This window comes from Carcharodon carcharias, chromosome 2 (genome assembly GCF_017639515.1).
Source record: "Carcharodon carcharias isolate sCarCar2 chromosome 2, sCarCar2.pri, whole genome shotgun sequence".
In the NCBI taxonomy this organism is placed as follows: Eukaryota; Metazoa; Chordata; class Chondrichthyes; order Lamniformes; family Lamnidae; genus Carcharodon; species Carcharodon carcharias.
In genome coordinates this window covers 173,457,141-173,476,934 of record NC_054468.1, presented here as the reverse complement: position 1 = coordinate 173,476,934, position 19,794 = coordinate 173,457,141, and the positions used below count along the sequence as shown (strand labels likewise).

Sequence of the window (19,794 nt, the reverse complement as noted above, 5' to 3'; positions counted from 1 at the left end):
AAGTGTCATCTCTAGCGTCACTCCTGGCCCTGATGTCTCTCTGCTCTCTCACTTTTTCTGGCCCTGAAGTCTCTTGCTTACCCTTCTTCTCACTGTTTTTACCCCTGATATCTCAATCTCCTCTCTTACTGCTTATGGCCCCAAAAAATGCTTGATATTACTTAAGTATTTGTGTGTCCAGAGGTATTGGGGCCTAGATCTGCATTTTTCAGCATATCTAGAGAAAGAAGAAAAGTGTGTTGTGAGCAGTTTTCTGGAGAAGGAGTGGTGTGGTAAAAGGCATCAACTTTACAGCCAATAACTGAATTAGAGAATAAAATGAGAAAGAATAACAGTAGAAGATTATCACAACCTTGAGCTGTTGGATCTCCTCTCTCATGCCCATCTCCAGCACCCAGTGCACGAAAGATTTCTAGGGCTGCCTCCACATACAAGGTTAGACTTCGAAAGTCAAGTAGTATTCCTCTTGTAAAAATAGAAGAGCAAAATGTTTCAGTTGCTGGTCTGCCATGAGGCTACAACAGGTGTTAGAATACACCACATTTATTGACCTGATCAAGGCTTTTGACACAGTCTGCCGTGAGGGTCTTTGGAAGTAACGGAGAAATTCAGCTACCCTGAGAAATTCAGTTGCCCTGAAGAATTCGTCACAGTGTCCTGGATGTTGATGAGTCCTCTGACCCATTTCCAGTTACTAATGGAGTTAAACAGGGCTGCATGCTAGCACCAACACTCTTCAGTGTGTTTTTCTCTGCATGCTCTCCAATGTCTTCCATGATGGTGATCCTGGCATTGAAATCAGATATTGCATGAACGGGAAGCTACTTAGTCTGAGACAACTCCAGGCAAAGACCAAGTTCTCCAAGGACAAACTTCACAATTTCCTGTTTGCTGATGAGTGTGCACAAGCAGCTGATTCAGAGCTGGACATGCAATGTAGCAAGGAATGGTTCTCCAATGCATTTGACAACTTCAGCCTTACGATCAACACAAAGGAAACTTAAGTAATGTACCAGCCTGCTCCAGGAAAATCCTATCTTGAGTCCTATCTCGAGCTCAAGGTTTCAGTCTGTGATCAGAATCTGTTGGCAGTGGATAAGTTCACCTATCTCAGCAGCACACTGTCTCGAGCTGTCTATGTTGCTGGTAAGACACATGCAAGAATTGCCAAAGCAAGTGTAGCCTTCGGCAGTCTTCAAAAATCAGCCTGGGAATGAAGAGTAGTAAGTCTGCCTACCAAACTGAAAATTCATTGAGCAATAGTTCTGCTCTGTGCAGGCATGACTTGGGCTGTGTGCCAACGTCATGTCAAGAAACTCAACCATTTTCATTTGAGCTGCCTTCAAAAACTTCTGAAGATCAGATGGCAAGACAAAATACCAGACACTGAGATGTTCACCAGAGTTGGCATGTCAAGCATCCACACCATGTTGAGACAGTCACAATTGAGTTGGGTTGGTCATGTAGCCAGAATGTCTGACACTTGCTTACCAAAGCAAATCCTCTATGGAGAACTTGAGTCTGGGGTGTGCTCTCGCTCATGGTGGTCAAAGAAAGAACCAAAAGGACACTCTGAAGGCTTCACATAGGAATTTTGATATTGACTGTGAGTCGTAGGAGAACCTCATCCAGGATTGCTGCATCTGCTGCAACCAATTAAGAAATGGTGCAGCCTCCTTTGGAAGCAAGCATATATCAGAAGCAGAAAGAAAATGCAAGTAGAGGAAATCTCAAGCCGGCAACTCATCTGAAATGCAGTTGTCTACACGGTCTTGTTCTATTTGCATCAAGACCTTACAGATGCAGATTGGCCTTAGCAGTCACCTACACACCCATTGGCTCTACCACCCCACCAAACACTGGAGATAATGAACATGGTCATCTTCACCTTGAAGGATGAACAAGACAAGTAGGGTTTGGGTGTCACCTGGTTTTCCAGCATGCACCATAAGGTGCTGGATGCAAGTTTCCTGGCTATGGTGGGGTTTTCTGGGGTCAAGCAGCTCTGGAGCTGCCCTTGGCTGGTTTGAAGTCACACTGCCAACTAACTGCTTTTAAGATCTTTCTTATTATCAAACAAAGCAATAATTTGGAAGTTAAGAAAATCCTGCTTGTGAATCTCAATGCCAGCAATAAAATATGTTTTCTTAAACATGAAAGAAATTTATGCTTGGCTTATTTTTTATTTTGTTAAAAGTCAAATCAAGTGTTTGGATCACATAATACTCACAAGCATTCTTTCCCATTATTCATCAATTTTTGACAAACACTCCAGTAGTACTTTGTGACAGAGATCAATTCTAGAATATGCAATTTTCTAAACTGACATCAAGGAAACACAAACAGGAAATCCTGTAAACACTCAACTGGTCAGACAGCATCTGTGGAAAGGACAGAGAAGATGTTTTATCAGAAGTGGTGATTTAAGGCAATTGGCAAAAGAGCCAGAGGCGCCATGAGGAAAATCACTCAGTCAGTGTTTAGGATTTGGAATGCACTGCTTCAGAGTGTGGTGGAGGCAGATTCAGTCGTGGCTTTCAAAAGGGAATTCGATTGTTATCTTAAGAGAAAACATCTGCAGGACTAAGGGGAAAAGACAAGGCAGTAGGACTTGTTGAGTTGTTTTTACAGCGATCTGGCATGGACACCACAGGTCAAATGGCCTCCTTCTGTGCTGTAACCATTCTATGATTAGAACCCGGTTCTGAGGAAGGATCCATACTCAAAATATCTTGTATGTTCTCTCCACCTTCGGAGAATTTCCATACTTTCTGTTCTTGTTTCAAATTTCCAGCCGCTGCAGTATTTTGCTTTCTGTTCATCAGTGAAGTATAATTAACCAACTACTTGGAGCATAGGCAAAAGAATACAACTGTTGCTGGATAGTAGCGAAAAAGATTTAAAATATGAAAAAAGGCTTCCCATTGACTCAAATTTTTAAGTCAGTGAGGGAGATTTTCAACTTTTCACCTGGACATAAAATTGCCATTACAGGTCAGCCACTGGTTATAGAATCAGCCTGATTTTCATTTCCACTGAAATCAAATTGGCCAATACCTGTAATAGGTGTCTGATCCACAACTACAATTTTATGCCCAGACAGAAAGTTGAAAATTTCTAGCAGTGTGTAACTGGTCTATATGGACCAGAAAGGTTAAAGGTTTTGATTCCTGGTCTGTGATGATCCAGCTGATCTTAGCCAGAACAGCAGTGCCTCGATTGACCTCAACACTCTGGGTGTAATGTTACAATCCTCAAAGAGATCAATAACTTATATTCATATTTATTTGAAGAGTTACACATTACAAGCGTATACCTCATCTCTCAACAACTACAATTTTGATTTATGTCTATATATATATGGGTTCAATTGGATTCCTAGTTTCTGCCCATCACCTGCATACAATTAAACACAAACAATATGCAATGAACACACCACATCAACCATATCACCCTCATCAACCCCCTCATCAGAAACCTCAATCAGGTTAAGTAAATACTGTTCGGGTCTCAATTTTTGTGGCTACTGCAACCTCAAATTCTTCATCTACAATCTTCACACACAGAAGTGTATAGTGTCTGCTCCAATTTGTCGTGCTTTTGATATCAAATTCATCTTTTGCTTTCAGGAGATTGTCTTAGAACATGTTTTTGGCTACAGAGGCTTTGACTGCCGCAACAATCTTCATTATCTCAATGATGGGACTGACATTGTTTTTCACACAGCTGCTGCTGGCGTTGTTCAGAATCTGTCGTCAGGTAATGAGTGTATGACCTTTCAACTCAGGCAATGAAAGCAGGATTCTGAACATTGGAATAGGAATAGGTTATGCTTTTCTGCAATTCAGTTAGATCATTTAAATGTGAATGTTAACTCCATCTACTGGCTGTCATTCCATAACCCTTAGCACTGATGCCTAGCAAAAATCCATCAATCTCAGTTTTGATATTTTCAATTGACCTGGTCTCAATAGCATTTTGGTGAAAGAGAGTTCCAGGTTTCCACACAAAGGGCAAAGCAGAAGTGCCTCCTGACATCACCCCTGAAAGCTTAGCTACAATTTTAATGTTATGCCCCCTCTCTCTGAACTCATACCAGAGAAATAGTTTCATCTACCCCCTCAAATTCTTTCTTCAATTAGATCACCCCTAATCTTCTACATTCAAGGGAATACAAATCCTAGTCTATGCAACCTTTCCTCATAATTTAATCTTTTTAGCCCCTTATCATTCTGGTGAATCCACGCTGCACTCCCCCCAAGGCCGGTATTCCTACCTGAGGTTTGGTGTACATAAATGAATGCTAAAAGGATTAAACTAGAGCTTTATCCAACTGTTATGCAACTTCGCCCTTGTGTATTCCAGCCTCCTTGAGATAACCTTCCATTAGCCTTTTTAATTTCTTTTTGTAATTGTTTTATTGATTTCTGTATTTGGACCCCTACTTTCTCTCTGTTCCTTCACAGTTCCTGACTGCTCCCTATTTAAGAACTATTCTAAACTCACACTTCGCACGTTGATCTCTCTTTGCCACAGTTTTGCCCACACTTAATCTATCAATGTTTCTTTGCAGCTGTGGCTGGAATTTTTCACTTGTCAGGCACGCACAACTGGTGGGCTTGGGAGCAGATGGGAAATGCACCCCTGACCGCAATCAGCCCCCAACCGCGATTTCATGCTAGCTGGTCAATTAACAGCCAACTAGCATGAAACGCGTGCTGAATAGCTCAACGCTGCCAGGGTGGGGGCATGAAGAGGGCTGGCAACAATGCCACTGTGAGCATGGGTGAGCACTTCCACTGAGCTCCCTGAAAGCAGACAGCTGCCTCAGGGAGCTGCAGACCTCCAAATAATAAAATAAAGCACAAAAATGCTGCAAAAAATGTCCATGCAGCACAATCAAACGCCTGAAGTTTACCTCACAAAAATGCTGTCCCCAGATATTTCTTTTTATTTTATTTCCTAACAGGGATTTCATCCTGCCCTTGGATGAGGTTTCATCAAAAATGTAAAGGCCACCTGGCCGATTGGCCTGTGCGCCAACTATAAGGTTGGACGGGCCATGAAAAATCGCTGACAATTGTGCCCTAAATTGTGTTTTCCTCTACACTATTTCCTGTATCACCTAACTTGGTGTCATCAGAAATCTTTGTCATCAGAAATCTAGTCTTTTATCTAAATCATTGATAAATATGGTGAAAGGCAGTACAGATCCCTAGGACATCACTATTTTATCCTACAATTTGAGTACATGTCCATTATCTCTGCTTTCTGTCTCCTACCTCCTAGCCAATTCCTTGCTCATATCAATATGTTGCTTCTAGTTCCATACACTCTTAATTTTATTAGCAATCCCTTATATGGAAACTTATTGATTACCTTCTGGAAATCCATATAAACAACACTTTTGGATACCCCTTTATATATCATGTTAGTTAATATTGTCATGTGTGCTCTTCCCAAAGACAGGACCTTGGCTCATTGCTGATGCTTCATCCTGAGCTGTTTTCTTGGTAATTTTTTGTCAGTGATGGTTTGCCATTGCCTTCCACTCTCAGGGGCAGGGCAATGAGGCAGGTGCCAAGTCTACCTCAGCCGGAATGAGAATCAAAACTGTGCTGTTGCTGTTATTCTGAACACATGCTAGCCATTTAGCAAACCGAGCTAACCAATCCCCACGTGTTGGTTGCCTCATCAAAAAATTAATCTAGGTTTGTTAGACATGACTTACTGTTTACAAGTCCATGCTTGCTCACTCTTATCAGTTCATACTTATCCAGGTGCTCAGCCGCTCTTTTCCTAATAATAGATTCTAGTAGCTTTTCTACAAGAGTCATTGGACTCATAGGACAATGGTTTCCTAAATTATCTCTCCTAATTTATTTAAATAATGTAGTGACACTAATATACTCTACCTGTTATATCATTCAAAGGTTACAAGAATTAAGTGATAGTCTGTTTTAATGTAATATTTTCAACTGTCTTTCCATTTTGAAAATTAATTAAATTCTTATCAATTGCAATAATATGATTAGAAGATAACAGTTATAAATAATTTTCTACAACTAAGGTAATCTGGAATCAATGGTTTCAACCTATAATGATTGATAGAAACCAATTTGACATAATCCTAATAATTTGAAAATATTAACGGTGAAATTGCATCTCGTTGTGCTCATTTTCTGATCCAATTTAGACAGCCAACCTCCCACGTCTGAACGTCATCAGAAGAAGTCCAATACCATAGAAGCATTCCCAGCAGTTACCTAAAATAGGCAGTAAGCCACTTGAAAATGATAATAAGAGGCATAAAGCCTCCTTTAAACTCAAACCAGATGTTAGTTTCCCCTCAGTGTAGCTGATATTGGACCTGGATATGCAGAGTTACCAGCTTCACATATAGCTTAAAAAATATTTCCCTTGATGTGGAACCAGGAGGCAGGAGGAGCAAAGTCGGCCGCCCAGCTCCACATCAAAACTGTGGGCTGTTAATGGCCAGTGCTTGCTTGCTCCTTATTGCCCCTATCTTATCCTAAATTCTCATCCGTATCTTAGACAGCTGATCTTGCTCTCCTCCTCTCACCACCACCCTTCTCAACCTCCCAGCAGTTGGTATGCTGTCACTGTTGCTGCATCTGGCACCTGCAGCTCACTGTTACCATTCGAACAAGGCTGGTTGGCTAATTTACCTTGGGAAAGCAGCACGCCTGCCCAAAATAGGTGGGAGCCTTCTTAAAATACGGAAGTTAGGATCCAAAACAGTGCGTACGACCCCAGAATAAAGTTATCCCAGCTCCACAAAAGTCTTCCGACCTGCCCACTTCCCCTGGTATCGGTGCCCCCATCTTTAAGGCCCCATTTCACTTTGGTTATGTGGAAGAGCAACTGGATTTCCCATCCTGGATCAACATGCTGCTTGTTGACACTTGTTCACTATGAACACCTCACTGAAATTATTCTTGGGAGGTCCCAGCCATGAAAGTTGGTTGGGCTGTACACTGACTCCATTGGGCTGGTAGATCCTGGTTTTAAATAAAACATAATCAATAACTTTTCAGAAATAGTTTTGTAGGATAAAACCTATATCCTTTGTATAGGTAATAGAAAGCTAACGTACCAAATCTGTACTTTCCAATATATGACAATCTGTTTGAATATTGAAGCACTTAATTGTGTGTGATTTTATAATGCTGAAATGATGTTGGCCTAGTCTTTTGGATAAATATTTTATTTTGTATTTTTGCATTGTATCTGTTCTGTTGAAATGATTCTGATCAGGTCTGCAGAGTTTTTATGTGGAGCATACAGATGACATACTCTGCTTAACTGTCAATCAACACCCAAAATACAAAAATGTTGTGGCAACTGGACAAATAGGTAAGACAAATTGGTAATTCAGTTCAAAACTAAAGAATTATTATTAACAGGCTCAATTAATAATATATTAATATTAATACATTCACTTAAAATTAGACTAGCAAATACACTCTACTGTAACTATCCAAATATTAATGTTAGTGCATTTGATTGCTATTTTATGGGTATTTATTGGAATTATTGAGAAACCCAGATAAAGGAACAAGACCTACAGTGCAGGACATCACCAAGATTTAAAAGAGTAGGAAAGAATAAAAGATAAATCAAGAGATCAGCCAGGAACTTCCTCGAATCTGCGCCTGCTCCAGCATTGTAACTTCACCAGAAATGTGACAGAAACCCCATTTACATGATTTCCACCGGAATTGCGGTGAGATACAGCAGTTACCAGAAAATTCCAGGCCATAATGCTAAAGTGATTCCAAGTTTAGCTCTTAAATATTTCTTTGAAGAAAAGGAAACTGAATGACTAGCAATGACAATAAAAAGATAAGAAAGGCTGTAACAGAAAAAAAAGTTGTTGGGCATGTTGCCACAGCTGTAGGACAGCAGGTTAATTACTGCAAGCATGCATTTTCTAGAACTATTAAACCCAGCTGTATGAAAGTAACATTGATAATAATTACAACTGTAGAAAGCAGATCTGACTAAATAAACAAAAACAATAATTTCACATTTAAAAATCTCATTCCCATGTAATATCACAAGAATTGCATATTTGGCACATAACTCTTATCCATCATACAACTATGTCACCTTTCAAATGTCTTCCTTCAAATATAAGTATAAAGAAGCAAGCATCTCTCCAGAACACAAAATACCAAAACCACAATGTCTATATCCTTTTAACCTTTGTATGAACTAAACCACAGGTTACTTAACAGTAGTTAGACTTTGTAGCCTTGAAGGAGAATAGACCTAGAGCAAGAAATAATAGTGTTTTTAATTGTATATTGCTTATAAAATAGCACATAATTTTGTTTACTATGAACAAACCAAGTAAAATTTACTTCTAGTATAATAAGAATAATATATCTAGCAGAGTTTTGTCCATCACACTTCAGATGTTGTTCATGTATGTGTGCAGATTTCTGTGTCACATATCCATCATTGTCTAACATTCATATTCCTAAGATTGCAACAAATCAGAGCTCTGTAGCAATGATTATATGAAAATGAACCAAACAAATAACTAAAACTATTCTGGATCTCTCCATCGGCAAGAAATCAGAACGTTTTAACTGAGTCATGAGAAAAATCTATCAATAAAAGAAAAGCAGGAACTTGATTAATAAAGTTTTAAAAATTCAAAGAAGTAAAATCCAACCTCAGCAGGGCGAAAAAATGGACAGTAGCCAGTTGGCTTCCATTATTCATTCACCTAATTTTTTTTTCTATTGACTTCAGTAGAAAGGAAAATTAAACATTAGGTACAATTGACCGACAGTCCGCTACCACACATCCCTGCTGATGGTACATTTTCCATCCAAAGTCTCTTCAGTTATTTTATTTTTTCTCAGCAATGAAAATGTTACACTGTGAAAATAAAATTTGTAGGATAATAAAGGCAAAAAAAGATACTTTATAATTACATAATTAAAGTTACCTATAGTTTTTTATATCTTTGATAATATTTATTAATGTTTTTACTTCAGGACCTTTATCTCACTAACTCATTAGAGCACTTGTGTATTTTTTTTGTTACACTAAGAATTTGAAAATGAACATTGCTTCAGATGATTTATTTATGCAGCTATGCTTCCAATGTATCTATACACCTGCAGCATATAAAAGAAGCATATTAATTATTATTATATAGGAACCAATCAAAAAACTTCACTGACTTTGAGAAAAATTGGGCAAAATCTTATGCACTCCCCTGTGGCGAGTTTGGTGGTGAGGGGGCTTTTAATCAGATGGTAGGATGGCAAGAGGGGACCCTGCCACCTTCCCCTCCACCTCAATTACGTGCATAGCAGGAAGGCCTATGGACGATCTTTCTGCCCCCATCGTCAATTGAGGCCCTTAAGTCAGCAGTTAATAGCCACTTAAGGACAACATCCCAATCACTACCACTGCTATTAACTCAGTGGCAGGCTGGGGGAGGTCACCATGTTGGGAGAACGCCAAGCAAACCCAGGCTTGGTTACTTGCAAGCTTTCGGGGTGAGGACAATCATTCAAAGGCACTCAGTGCCTTATCAAAGAAGCCAGCATCAGGAAGGGGGTGCCCGCTGAGAGCCACCCCCTTTCCCTTGCTGCTGACCCCACTCCCCCATGATCCCCATCTTGTTTTCTCCCTTCCTCCATCTTTCATCTGTGACCTGGGATCCAGTGATGATACTGGGCCTCCAGTTGGTGTAGTTCTTGTACCACCATGACCTCCCTGGTGGCACTACCATTTAATAGAACTGCCGGCCTATGATTAGCCGACAGCTCTTATGGCAGATGGGAGTTCTGTCCCCAGGGTCCTTGATCCTGGGGGAAGGCCTGCCCGTCATGTGCCTGACTAGAACAAGACATGGCAGACTTCTCAAAAAGATATGGCGCAGCATTCTTGCTGGCTCTGCCAGTGAATTTAAAGAATTGAGCCATGGGTGAACGATACTGGGAAAATGGATCATTTAAGGACACCCTCATGAAAAGTTGCATAGTGTTTGAGATGTTAAAACATCACCAGCATATGAGAGAATCTACAAGGTAACCCTGAGATACTAGTATTAAAAAACAGATCAGTGTGATTCAGGCTCTGAAGCCAAACAGACTAAATGAGGAAATCACAGAACCAAATGATAAAGGAGAGTCAATTCATGAGGTCACTAAAAGGATGGCATGCCACTAAAGAGAAGTCTGGTACTGATGCAAAAAAAGGAGTGATTTCAAGTGTAAGAACTGTAACAGAAAACTATGCCTTGCATATAGCAAAACCTGTTACAGTCCAGTAAAATCAGGGCCAAGGAGAGAAATCATGGGCCTGGTGCTCCTCCTCTTTCTGGGCCCCTTATTCCCACACAACCCACCTCCCCCACCCCACCCCACTCCCCACACCCCCACTTAAGCCTCCCCTCAATTATGTATGATATTTTTCCCTCTTTCAAGATTCACCAGTCACAGAAAGGTCCTAGTAAAATGACACCCATTGTTGGCATCTGATTACAAATATCACCTGATATGGATGCAGCATGAGTCATTAATATTAAGAGCAGCAACGATATAATAGGTCATTGAGTGTATTTAAGACTGAGATAGATAGGTTCTTGATTACTAAGGAGATCAAAAGTTACGGGGAGAATGGGGTTGAGAAACTTATCAGCCATGATTGAATGGCGGAGCAGACTCGATGGGCCGAATGGCCCAATTTCTGCTCCTATGTCTTATGGTCTTATAATGTAATGTTAGTTTGTGCACACCCCATAGGTGATCCTAGCGCGACTATTAAACAAACCAGAGAGTACAAATTTTACTTTATCAGCATTGTGCAATATTGTTAATTTGACAGGAAAATATCCTTTTAGTTATTTATAACACTGTGCAGATGAAAACACTGATTTTGGTGATTGCCTCAGCCCTCATTAACATGTTCTGCACATTGCACCATATGAACATGGTGACAGTAAATTCATATTTGTCAGAAAGATTCAATACTTGCAACCCAGATAAACTGCATAAGATCTTTTCCATTCTGTGGAAGAATTAGGGGACATTCTCCTGCCTGGGTGCATGATTTTTAAAAAATTCATTGATGGAATGTGAGCGTCGCTGGCGAGGCCAGCATTTATTGCCCATCCTTAATTTCCCTTGAAAAGGTGGTGGTGAGCTGCCTTCTTGAACTGCTGCAGTCCCTGTGGTGTAGGTATGCACATTGTGCTGTTAGGGTGGGAGTTCCAGAATTTTGACCCAGCGACAGTGACAGAACGGCGATATAATTCCAAGTCAGGATGGTGAGTGGCTTGGAGGGGAACTTCCAGGTGGTGTTGTTTCCATGTATCTCCTGTGTTTGTCCTTATAGATGGTACTTCATGGAAGAGGTGTAATTGGATTCCAAATTATCAGTAATCTTACAGGATAGAAAGATCAAATGACTCCTGAGCAACAAAGTGGAATGATTGAACAACATAGGTCTTCACTGTCAATGAAAAGCTTTGGAGTCCTCAGGTGTCTCTGTGTGACACAACTTTTAAGAGGCCGGACAACAAAGACTCAATGGTTCACAATTGTACCTCCCCCGCCCCAGCTTATCCCCCTAGACACCGATTGCACCCTCCTTGTGATCCCCCAGGGATCCCTCCCCACCTAGACCCCTGACATTTAACTTGTTCTCTGGTTCCCTTGGATTTAGGTTCAGGAAGCTTCTTCCGGTCACTGCAATGCTGCTTGTGGAGGGACTGGAGAGCTGCTGGCCAGTCGGATTGGCTGGCAGTTCTCCAAGGTGGGACTTCCTCCTGATTGTGCAGCAGAAGTCCTGCCTACTGCCAATCAATGCTCGTTAGAGCATAAAATGGTAGCGGGACTCTTGGAGTCGAGAGAGAGAGCCGAGCCCCCACCATCCTAAAACTTCTGGCCAAAGTGTGGTGAGAATGTAGAACTCTCTACCATATGGAGTCATTGAAGCTTATAGTTTGGATGAATTTAAGATGAAGCTAGGTAGGCATATGAGAGTGAAGGGGATAGAGGGTTATGATAATGGATTTAGATGAGGAAAGACGGGAGAAGGTACGAATGGAGCAGGTGGGAATGGTGCATTAGTGTCAAGATGGACTGTTTGGGCCAAATAGCCTGTTTTTGTAATCCTATGAAAGGTCATTGCTTAGGAAGAGTGAAGTACAACAAAGGGTATAAAGAAAAGTTTATGATTATTCCTGAGGAAGTACAATTTTAGTTTTGCATGTGGCAAGCTTAAGCTTATGAAGTGAATTTAGTAAGTGTGATGGGGATCTCACCCACCAGTGGGAGCTCCCCATTGCTTCTCACTGTGAGGCTCAATGCAATTACAATGTAATGAAGCACTTATCTGGACAGTGTCAGGCCTCCCATTCAATTAAACCTCCAGTAGGGTGAAAATCCCGCCCCTGAGAGCTGCCAGCCAATCCAGGCCTGCAGGTCTCCTGTACAGCCAGTACCACTATGGGCAGTGGCCGCTGCCATTACCACACTCAGGTCTGCAGGAGGGACAGATCTTGGCTCCCTAGTTAGATTCAAAAACACATTCATGAGAGCATTCTAACCATTTCTCATTTAACCCCAATATATTTATTTATTCCCAATCAATTCATGATTTCTTTCAATTTTGTAGGATGTAAATGATAGCATATTTGTAGCATAACACTCATTTATCCCTTACCTGAACACATGGACTTTTATCAGCAAATTATTATTTGCAATATTTTTCCATTCTATTATTGAATTATTTCCTTACAAGTAAAGCTGCGCCTCTCCATTTTTGTTGATGCTTAGTTCATATGTGACAATGTGAACCCAAATTTCAGTTAAAGCAACAAAATCCTATTTTATTTATGCAGTTGTTGCTTCTAATTCCCCTTATTTTATTCTTTTATGATACTTACATTATTATCGATGCACTTTTTAAGCTCTTCTCATTGCTATTTATAACTTCTGTTCATTCTCTGCTTCACTTTTCACTCTGCAATACCTTTTGCTTGTTTCTCTTATGACCACTGTATAAGTCTCACTATCAGCCACACCTGACTTTTTTTTATTCTTTTACGGGACGTGGACATTTCAGGCTAAACCAACATTTGTTGCCCATTCCTAATTGCCCTTGAGAAGGTGGTGGTGAGCTGCCTTCTTGAACCGCTGCAGTCCATGTGGTATAGGTCCACCCACAGTGCAGTTAGGGAGGAAGTTCCTGGATTTTGACCTAACGACAGTGCAGGAAAGGCTATATATTTCCAAGTCAGGATGGTGTGTGGCTTTGAGGGGAACTTTCAGCTGGTGGTGTCCCCATGCATCTGCTTCCCTTGGTCCTTCTGGGTGGTAGAGGTCATGGGTTTGGAAGGAACTTTTAAGTGTTATCTGGTTGTTATTTCTCCCTTTGTTTTGAAACTTCTCTCTTATATACATCCTCTAGTGTTGATATCTTTGTAATATAAACATTCCTAGCTCATGATCTCCCTTGCCTCACAAATTATACCCTCCCCAATACATTATCCTCTCTATGAGAGTTGCCGTGCAATTTCAGTTCAGATGAAGACCATTCCTTGTGTCCAACTTCCGTTATTCCCAGAATGTGCCTCAGTGCTCCCTAAATCTGAAACCTTCCCATCTGCTGTGTTCTTAAGCTTTTAATCTTCCTCTGCCTGGGCTAGGCACTATAGTATAGTGGCACATATAGAGTTAATGTGGGGCTAGTACAGTAGCACCCAAACAGTGATGTAAAGGGTACATGGCCTGTACCCAGAATCAGTCTAGTGTTGGACAATGCCGTGTGTGCCAGCAAGCATGGAGACATCTCCTAGCTTGTACCCTTTACTGCATATCTGTAATTAATTGTAAGTCAATAAAGACATACAGTTAACCTACACATGACTACGAAGACTTCTTCAAACCTACTGCACTGTAACCAACACCCTACCACATGATGGCAGCTTGTGGAAAAACCCATGACCTTGCAGAAAATACAGAGGAAAACTAAAATGCTGGAGGACTGAGAAAAAATTCAGCAAAGCAAATTCTGACCTGAAAAAAAGCTCCAGAAGCAGAAGCGCAGAGGAAAAATCACCAGGAAAAAGCTCCAAAGAAAGGTTTGGAAGCTGAAGGCAGAAATTTAAAATTCCTTATTGTAGAAGAAGACTCCATTGAGTCTCCTTTGGGAGTCCAGTTTCTCATCTCAGAGACCTAGCAGGGGTGAGCTAAATCCTTTAAAACTCCAGACTACAGCAAGTCCCAAGAAATATTTAAATAATTCAGAGTCAGAACTGCAGTTTGAGAAAACCCGTCGCTAAAACCAGGTCCCCGAGTCGGCGTCTGAAAATGTGGCATCTGAGCTCACTTCGAAACAAAAAAAAATAATCTGGGAGAATCGCGACTTCTAAACGCGGCTGAGAGAAAACAGCATTCAACAAATTTGCAACTTTAAATTAAAATGCTGAGCAAGAGAACTCTGCAGGCAGTCGATCCAGGCACCCATTGTTGAATTTTTTTTAAAGCTGAGCGCAATTGCTACTGTAGCGGAGCTGACTAAAACCCGCAAGCACGGGAAATCTCTTGTCTCCAAGTGAATGGCAACACCATCTTGAAATTCAGAAAGCTCTTAAAGCAGACCCTACACTTTTATAAGTTTAACCATGGATCAGACTTCCACACTTCCAGATCAATTCAGACTAATCCAAGGTCCAGGTCAATCACGTAACTGGGGACTTTGGAGAAAAAGATTCTTAAGGTACAGTATCACTTCAGGTTTAGACAAAAAGTCAGAAACAGAGAGGGTTAACACATTACTTTACCTGGTAGGCCTGATTACAGATGACATTATTGCAAGACAGGGAATAAATAAACCACCTGCTAAATTTGAAAAAGTATTAAACTCTTTCAACATTTATTTTAATCTAAGAACCACTAAAATACTTGTAAGAGCTAAATTTAACAATTGAGCCCAGCAGGGAGGAGAACTGTTGATTCATTCATCAATGATCTGTACAGGATGGCAGTAAGTTGCAAATATGGAGACTTAAAATCTGAACTCATCAGAGATGGAATAGTGGTAGGAATAGCGGGCGATGCACTCTCTGACCTCATGCAAGGAGAATCTAACCCTGGAAAAGGCAATCCAGATAGTTTGGCAGTCAGAATTCCATGAGCAGCACAGAACCATTTTAAGGGGAGAAAATAAACAGTGGTGCAGTGGCCAACCCACAGTTCAACAAGTTAAGCAACAAAGTCACAAGGACACTCCAGGCCAGAGAAAGCAATATCTGAACTGGTGAGCAAAGCAACCATACCAATGCTGTGGAGCAAACTGCCTCCACAGGTGAGATTAACGACCTGCAATTTCAGCCCAATTCTTTCAGTGCAACAGGATTGCACACCATGGCAAACTGTGCAAGACAAAAACTCTGAAACACACAGAAGGCCCAAAGATTATCCACGAGGTCGAGACAAGCCCAGAAGACGCTTAGCCATGCTTCCTCGGTGTAGTCAAAGATCTTGTTTTCTCAGTTTGGGATGTGGACATTTCAGTCAATGGCCATTTAACAAATTTTAAATTGGATACAGGAACCCACCGTAATATTCCTGTTGGACAAAGAACCATGGCTAAAAGACCTCTGGCTTTGAACAACAGACACACCATTCAAAGGGCCTGGAGGAATCTAACTTCCAGTCATAGGCATGATTCATGATTCTGGAACCACTGAGGTATGGCGGACAATAAATCTTCAAGCCGTTTTATGTCATCCATAACCAGCCTTTCTCTCTGTTGAACAGAGATGGCTGTGTGGTCCTGGATCTCCTCAAAATGGCAGATGTCTCAGAAAACCACAATCGTTAATCATACAAAATTGCAAGTTCATGAGTATTCAAACAAAAAAAAAGAGTATCCTGACTGGGACTTAAGTTCTGAACTGTCTTCTCTCTTTGTGGAGCAGGATTGTCCATTCTCATTACAGGTGCTGGAAAACCTTCAATGGTCAGACTAGCCAACCACCCAGGAGGTAACCACGATGCCTCCAGTGAAGGATGTACAAGAGAGTTACCAGCAGTCTGATGAACGTCAACCTCCGGCTCAGATGACAGCATAGCAGGTCAACACTGTAACCACTGAGCATACGCTGCAACTCCCAGTCAGCATGTCAAAGCCACAAAAGATGCTGGAACCTGGTAGCAGCCATCCATTGCCTACAGCGAAACACAGAGGTGAGTGTGCCTGTTGGGTTCCTATGACACGGAAAGAAACCCACCACTATATATTTAAAAACGTTATCCTTATTGCTATTTAATTTTAAAACTGGTCCATTTCCGCCGAACAAAGAAAATTAAGATGACTGCTACAAGTTGCCTGATCACAGGTTTGGCCCTCTGTCTAGGAGCTATCCCCAGGAGTTTCAAGGACAAAACAATTCTCAGTTTCCGGAATGACACACCTCGTTATGCCTAGAAAGCTACCAACAGACACCCATCACACCTGGGATTGTTCAGACTAATTTCAAAGGGAACTATGGGGTAGTCATTTGCACCTGATAAACCAACCTTGCTAGTGGAGTCAGTAGGTCTGCTGAGACAATGGCTTCCGAACTGCCAGATCCTCAGTATAGATGGCACCCCTTTCAACAGCTAATGACTGATACAATTCCAGATGCAGGATAAACATCCCTTTTGAAGTCATTGTGGAGAAAGAAGGTCACATGACCCAAGCCTCCAGCCTATTGGACAATTTAATATTACATCTCTGGTTTTCACAGCCAGACTACTGTTTTAACATCAACTGGACAGAACTCCAGCAGCTGGGCTGGGTAAGCAATTTCAACTCCTTGAAGCCTGCTTGACTTTTAAAAGTCTCTGATCAATGCCTGCCAAGTGATCTAAACACAGAACCGTGCCTCATGCAGCAGCATCATTTGTTTTAAGAATTTTTGTATTGTTTAACCAACCAGAAGCTCATCGGAACAGAACCCCACCATGACGGAAACACCCTCTGAACTCTGACTTTGGACTCTGGAAATCATGTGAATTAATTTTTTTTTTGAGGGTCTTTATACTGTAAAAGTCATTTTCTCTATCTCCCCAACCCCCACCCTTTTGCTGTGTGAATGTGCAGAGTGGCAAGTGGCGAACAATTTTTTTATCCAGGCTTTTGAATGAGTAAAATAAACTAACCTTCAGAGCTAATCCTAACCTGAGTTTGCTGTGGATTATTAGTAAAAATGGATCACAAAAACTGAAGAATTGGGAAGACTTGCTCTCCTTTTAAAATCTAATTCAAAACACCTTCTGCTATGGACAAGTGGTAAGAGGAAGTCAGTGCAGTTTGAACTGTCCCTCTCCTATCCATAACAATGCCACTAAACATCATTCTAGTCACAAATGCTCACCCTGTGCCACAGAGGACATCATCATGATCCACACGGTGACAGAAGAAGCAAAAGAATAGACAAGGAGACAAATACAATGTTCGTCCACCCTGCAATAAATGAGTTAGCGTAGCAACCACCGACCAGTGCAATAGCCAAACTGATCATGTGCGGTTCAACACAAAAGAACGGAAACACAGCCAGATGCCAGAACAACCTTCTACAGGAAGAACCAGTGGTGACGGAGCCTACTCCTCTGACATTAATGCGAACGAGATATGAAAGTGTTATAAGGCCTCCAGACCTCCTGAGCCTATAAATTCAAGGACTTGAAGGGGGGAGATGGGGTAGTGATAATGTAGCAATGACAATGTAAATGTATGATAATATCAGTGTAAGATCTAATGTAAACTATAATCACTTAAAATATATTGGATAAAGACTTGGGGGTGGTGTAGTATAAGGGTCTGGCATATATAGGGTTAATATGGAACTAGTACAGTACCACCCACACAGTGATGTAAGAGGGCACACGACCCAAACCCAGGGTCAGTTTAGTGTTGGTCAGAGCTGTGTGTACCAGTAAGCCTGGAGCCAACTCCTAGCTTGTATCCTCTCTAAGAGTCAATAAAGACTTACAGTTAACCTAATTATGACTATGAAGATTTCTTCAGACCTACCAAACTGTAACCAACACCCTACAACAGACACTTGGGGTCTAAATTGGATATCCCCCACAACTCCTCAGCTGCTTTCCATATGGCTGCTGGAAAGGGCTGTGTCCCCATGAAGGAAAAGTTGTGCAACATTCAGCGGACTACCACAAACCTTGATACCTGCTTAGCCAAGTACTGCAGGACTCCTCCAGTGTGGTCTGGGCAATGAAAACATTAGTTTCAGCACACCAATAGTCTACCCTATCAAATTTTGTGTGCTCCAGTGCTATATGATTATACTATTCATAAAGAGGTAGCAGCTAATATATATCCCGGGGTACCACATTCACTGTTGCACTGCAGTCAGATGCCAAGTAACGATGTATCACTCTATCAGTATATAAGTCCACACAGAGGGTGCAAGAAATACACTCGATGAAACTCCACCATTTTGAGTCTGAAGTATGATTATTTCTAATTCTTTGGAACCAAAAGACAACGGATTGTGTAGCTTTCATTATACGCATGCTGCACCTTTATGCATGGTTACACACCAGAGTAATGAGCCATGTTGTCAGCAGATAGCCCTTCTCGCCCTGTATCCCATCCTTGGTCTGGCATGATGGCTGAAATATAGCTGACTCAGCATACTGCCACAAAATGAAGGCCTCATTAATGCTACCAGGATACTGGCATTGACTTCCATGATTTGCTGCCTATAGTCGCACACCAGCCGGATATTAGTGGAATTCCTTTCAGTTCCGATATTTGGCAGAGATGGGGCATGGGGCATCCATAAAGCAATGTGCGTGCTGTCAATAGCATCCTGCATCATGGGAAGCTTTCAATCCTAGCAAAGCCGCATGTTTGTACCACCTGCTGGTCTCTGGCAAAAGTGAATGAAATGTAGTTAGCTTTCCTTGAATTGAGAACTTCAGTAACCTCCCTTACACAACAGTGGTTGGCAGACTGCAAGATGTTGCAAATATCTCAAGCTCCAGCCTGGATGCAGCCAGGCACATAATTCATTGTCATGATCAGCTTCACAACCATTGGCAATGCAATCCTTATACTGCTCTGAGGTGGAAATTGTGGCTGCCGCAAGTGGCAGATTTCAGTAAGGGCATCTTTATTAAAGAGTAGACATCTCGCACATTGTTCCTCATTGATGTTCAGGTAGAAGCATTTTTCCCTGAATATCCTGGATGGATATGGCCTCCTACTGAGAGTCCTCTCTCTCCTCCTCATCCTCCCAAATTGGCAGTTTGCCCTGCTCTGCAGGGCTTCTGATCATTCTCCCACTCATGTTGTATTCCAAGGGGAAAGCCTACTAGTGCACCACGTCTAAGAGCAACTGGTCTGTGCAGAAAACTTGAAATCAGCAAAAGATCTTCCAGAACTAGCTGCACCACTCCCTGTTGACCTTTGAAACTTTAAATAACTTTTGTTACAATTATGAGGTTTATAAGATTTTGGGACTGTTGGTTTAAATTTAGGGTAATTGAAGGGGGTCATGTGTGCAAAGTCTTCCTGACTGTAAGCTGGGTGGTTTGATTGTTAGAGATCAAAGGAAGGCTTAGATTATTTTACTGAGAAGAAGGTGCAAGGTAATTACACTTGGGCAAGAATTTTCCCGTCAGCGAACAGGGGCAGGGCCCGCTCGCCGATGCATAATATGACACGGAACGATATCGGGCGGAACTCCCGACATCATCCCACGTCTTTTGCATTTTCAGG

At 41.5% G+C, this 19,794-nt stretch overlaps 1 protein-coding gene across 2 annotated transcripts in view; it reads left to right on the top strand.

Moving 5' to 3' along the window:
• The window catches only part of LOC121269068 (echinoderm microtubule-associated protein-like 6), a 738,052-nt gene that overhangs the window by 657,531 nt on the left and 60,727 nt on the right, over window positions 1–19,794 (top strand). For both annotated transcript variants that reach the window (XM_041173516.1, XM_041173508.1), the window contains 2 exons: window positions 3,630–3,759; window positions 7,279–7,377. In XM_041173516.1, the coding sequence (XP_041029450.1) occupies window positions 3,630–3,759; window positions 7,279–7,377 (229 nt within the window). The remainder of the gene's footprint in view (window positions 1–3,629; window positions 3,760–7,278; window positions 7,378–19,794) is intronic.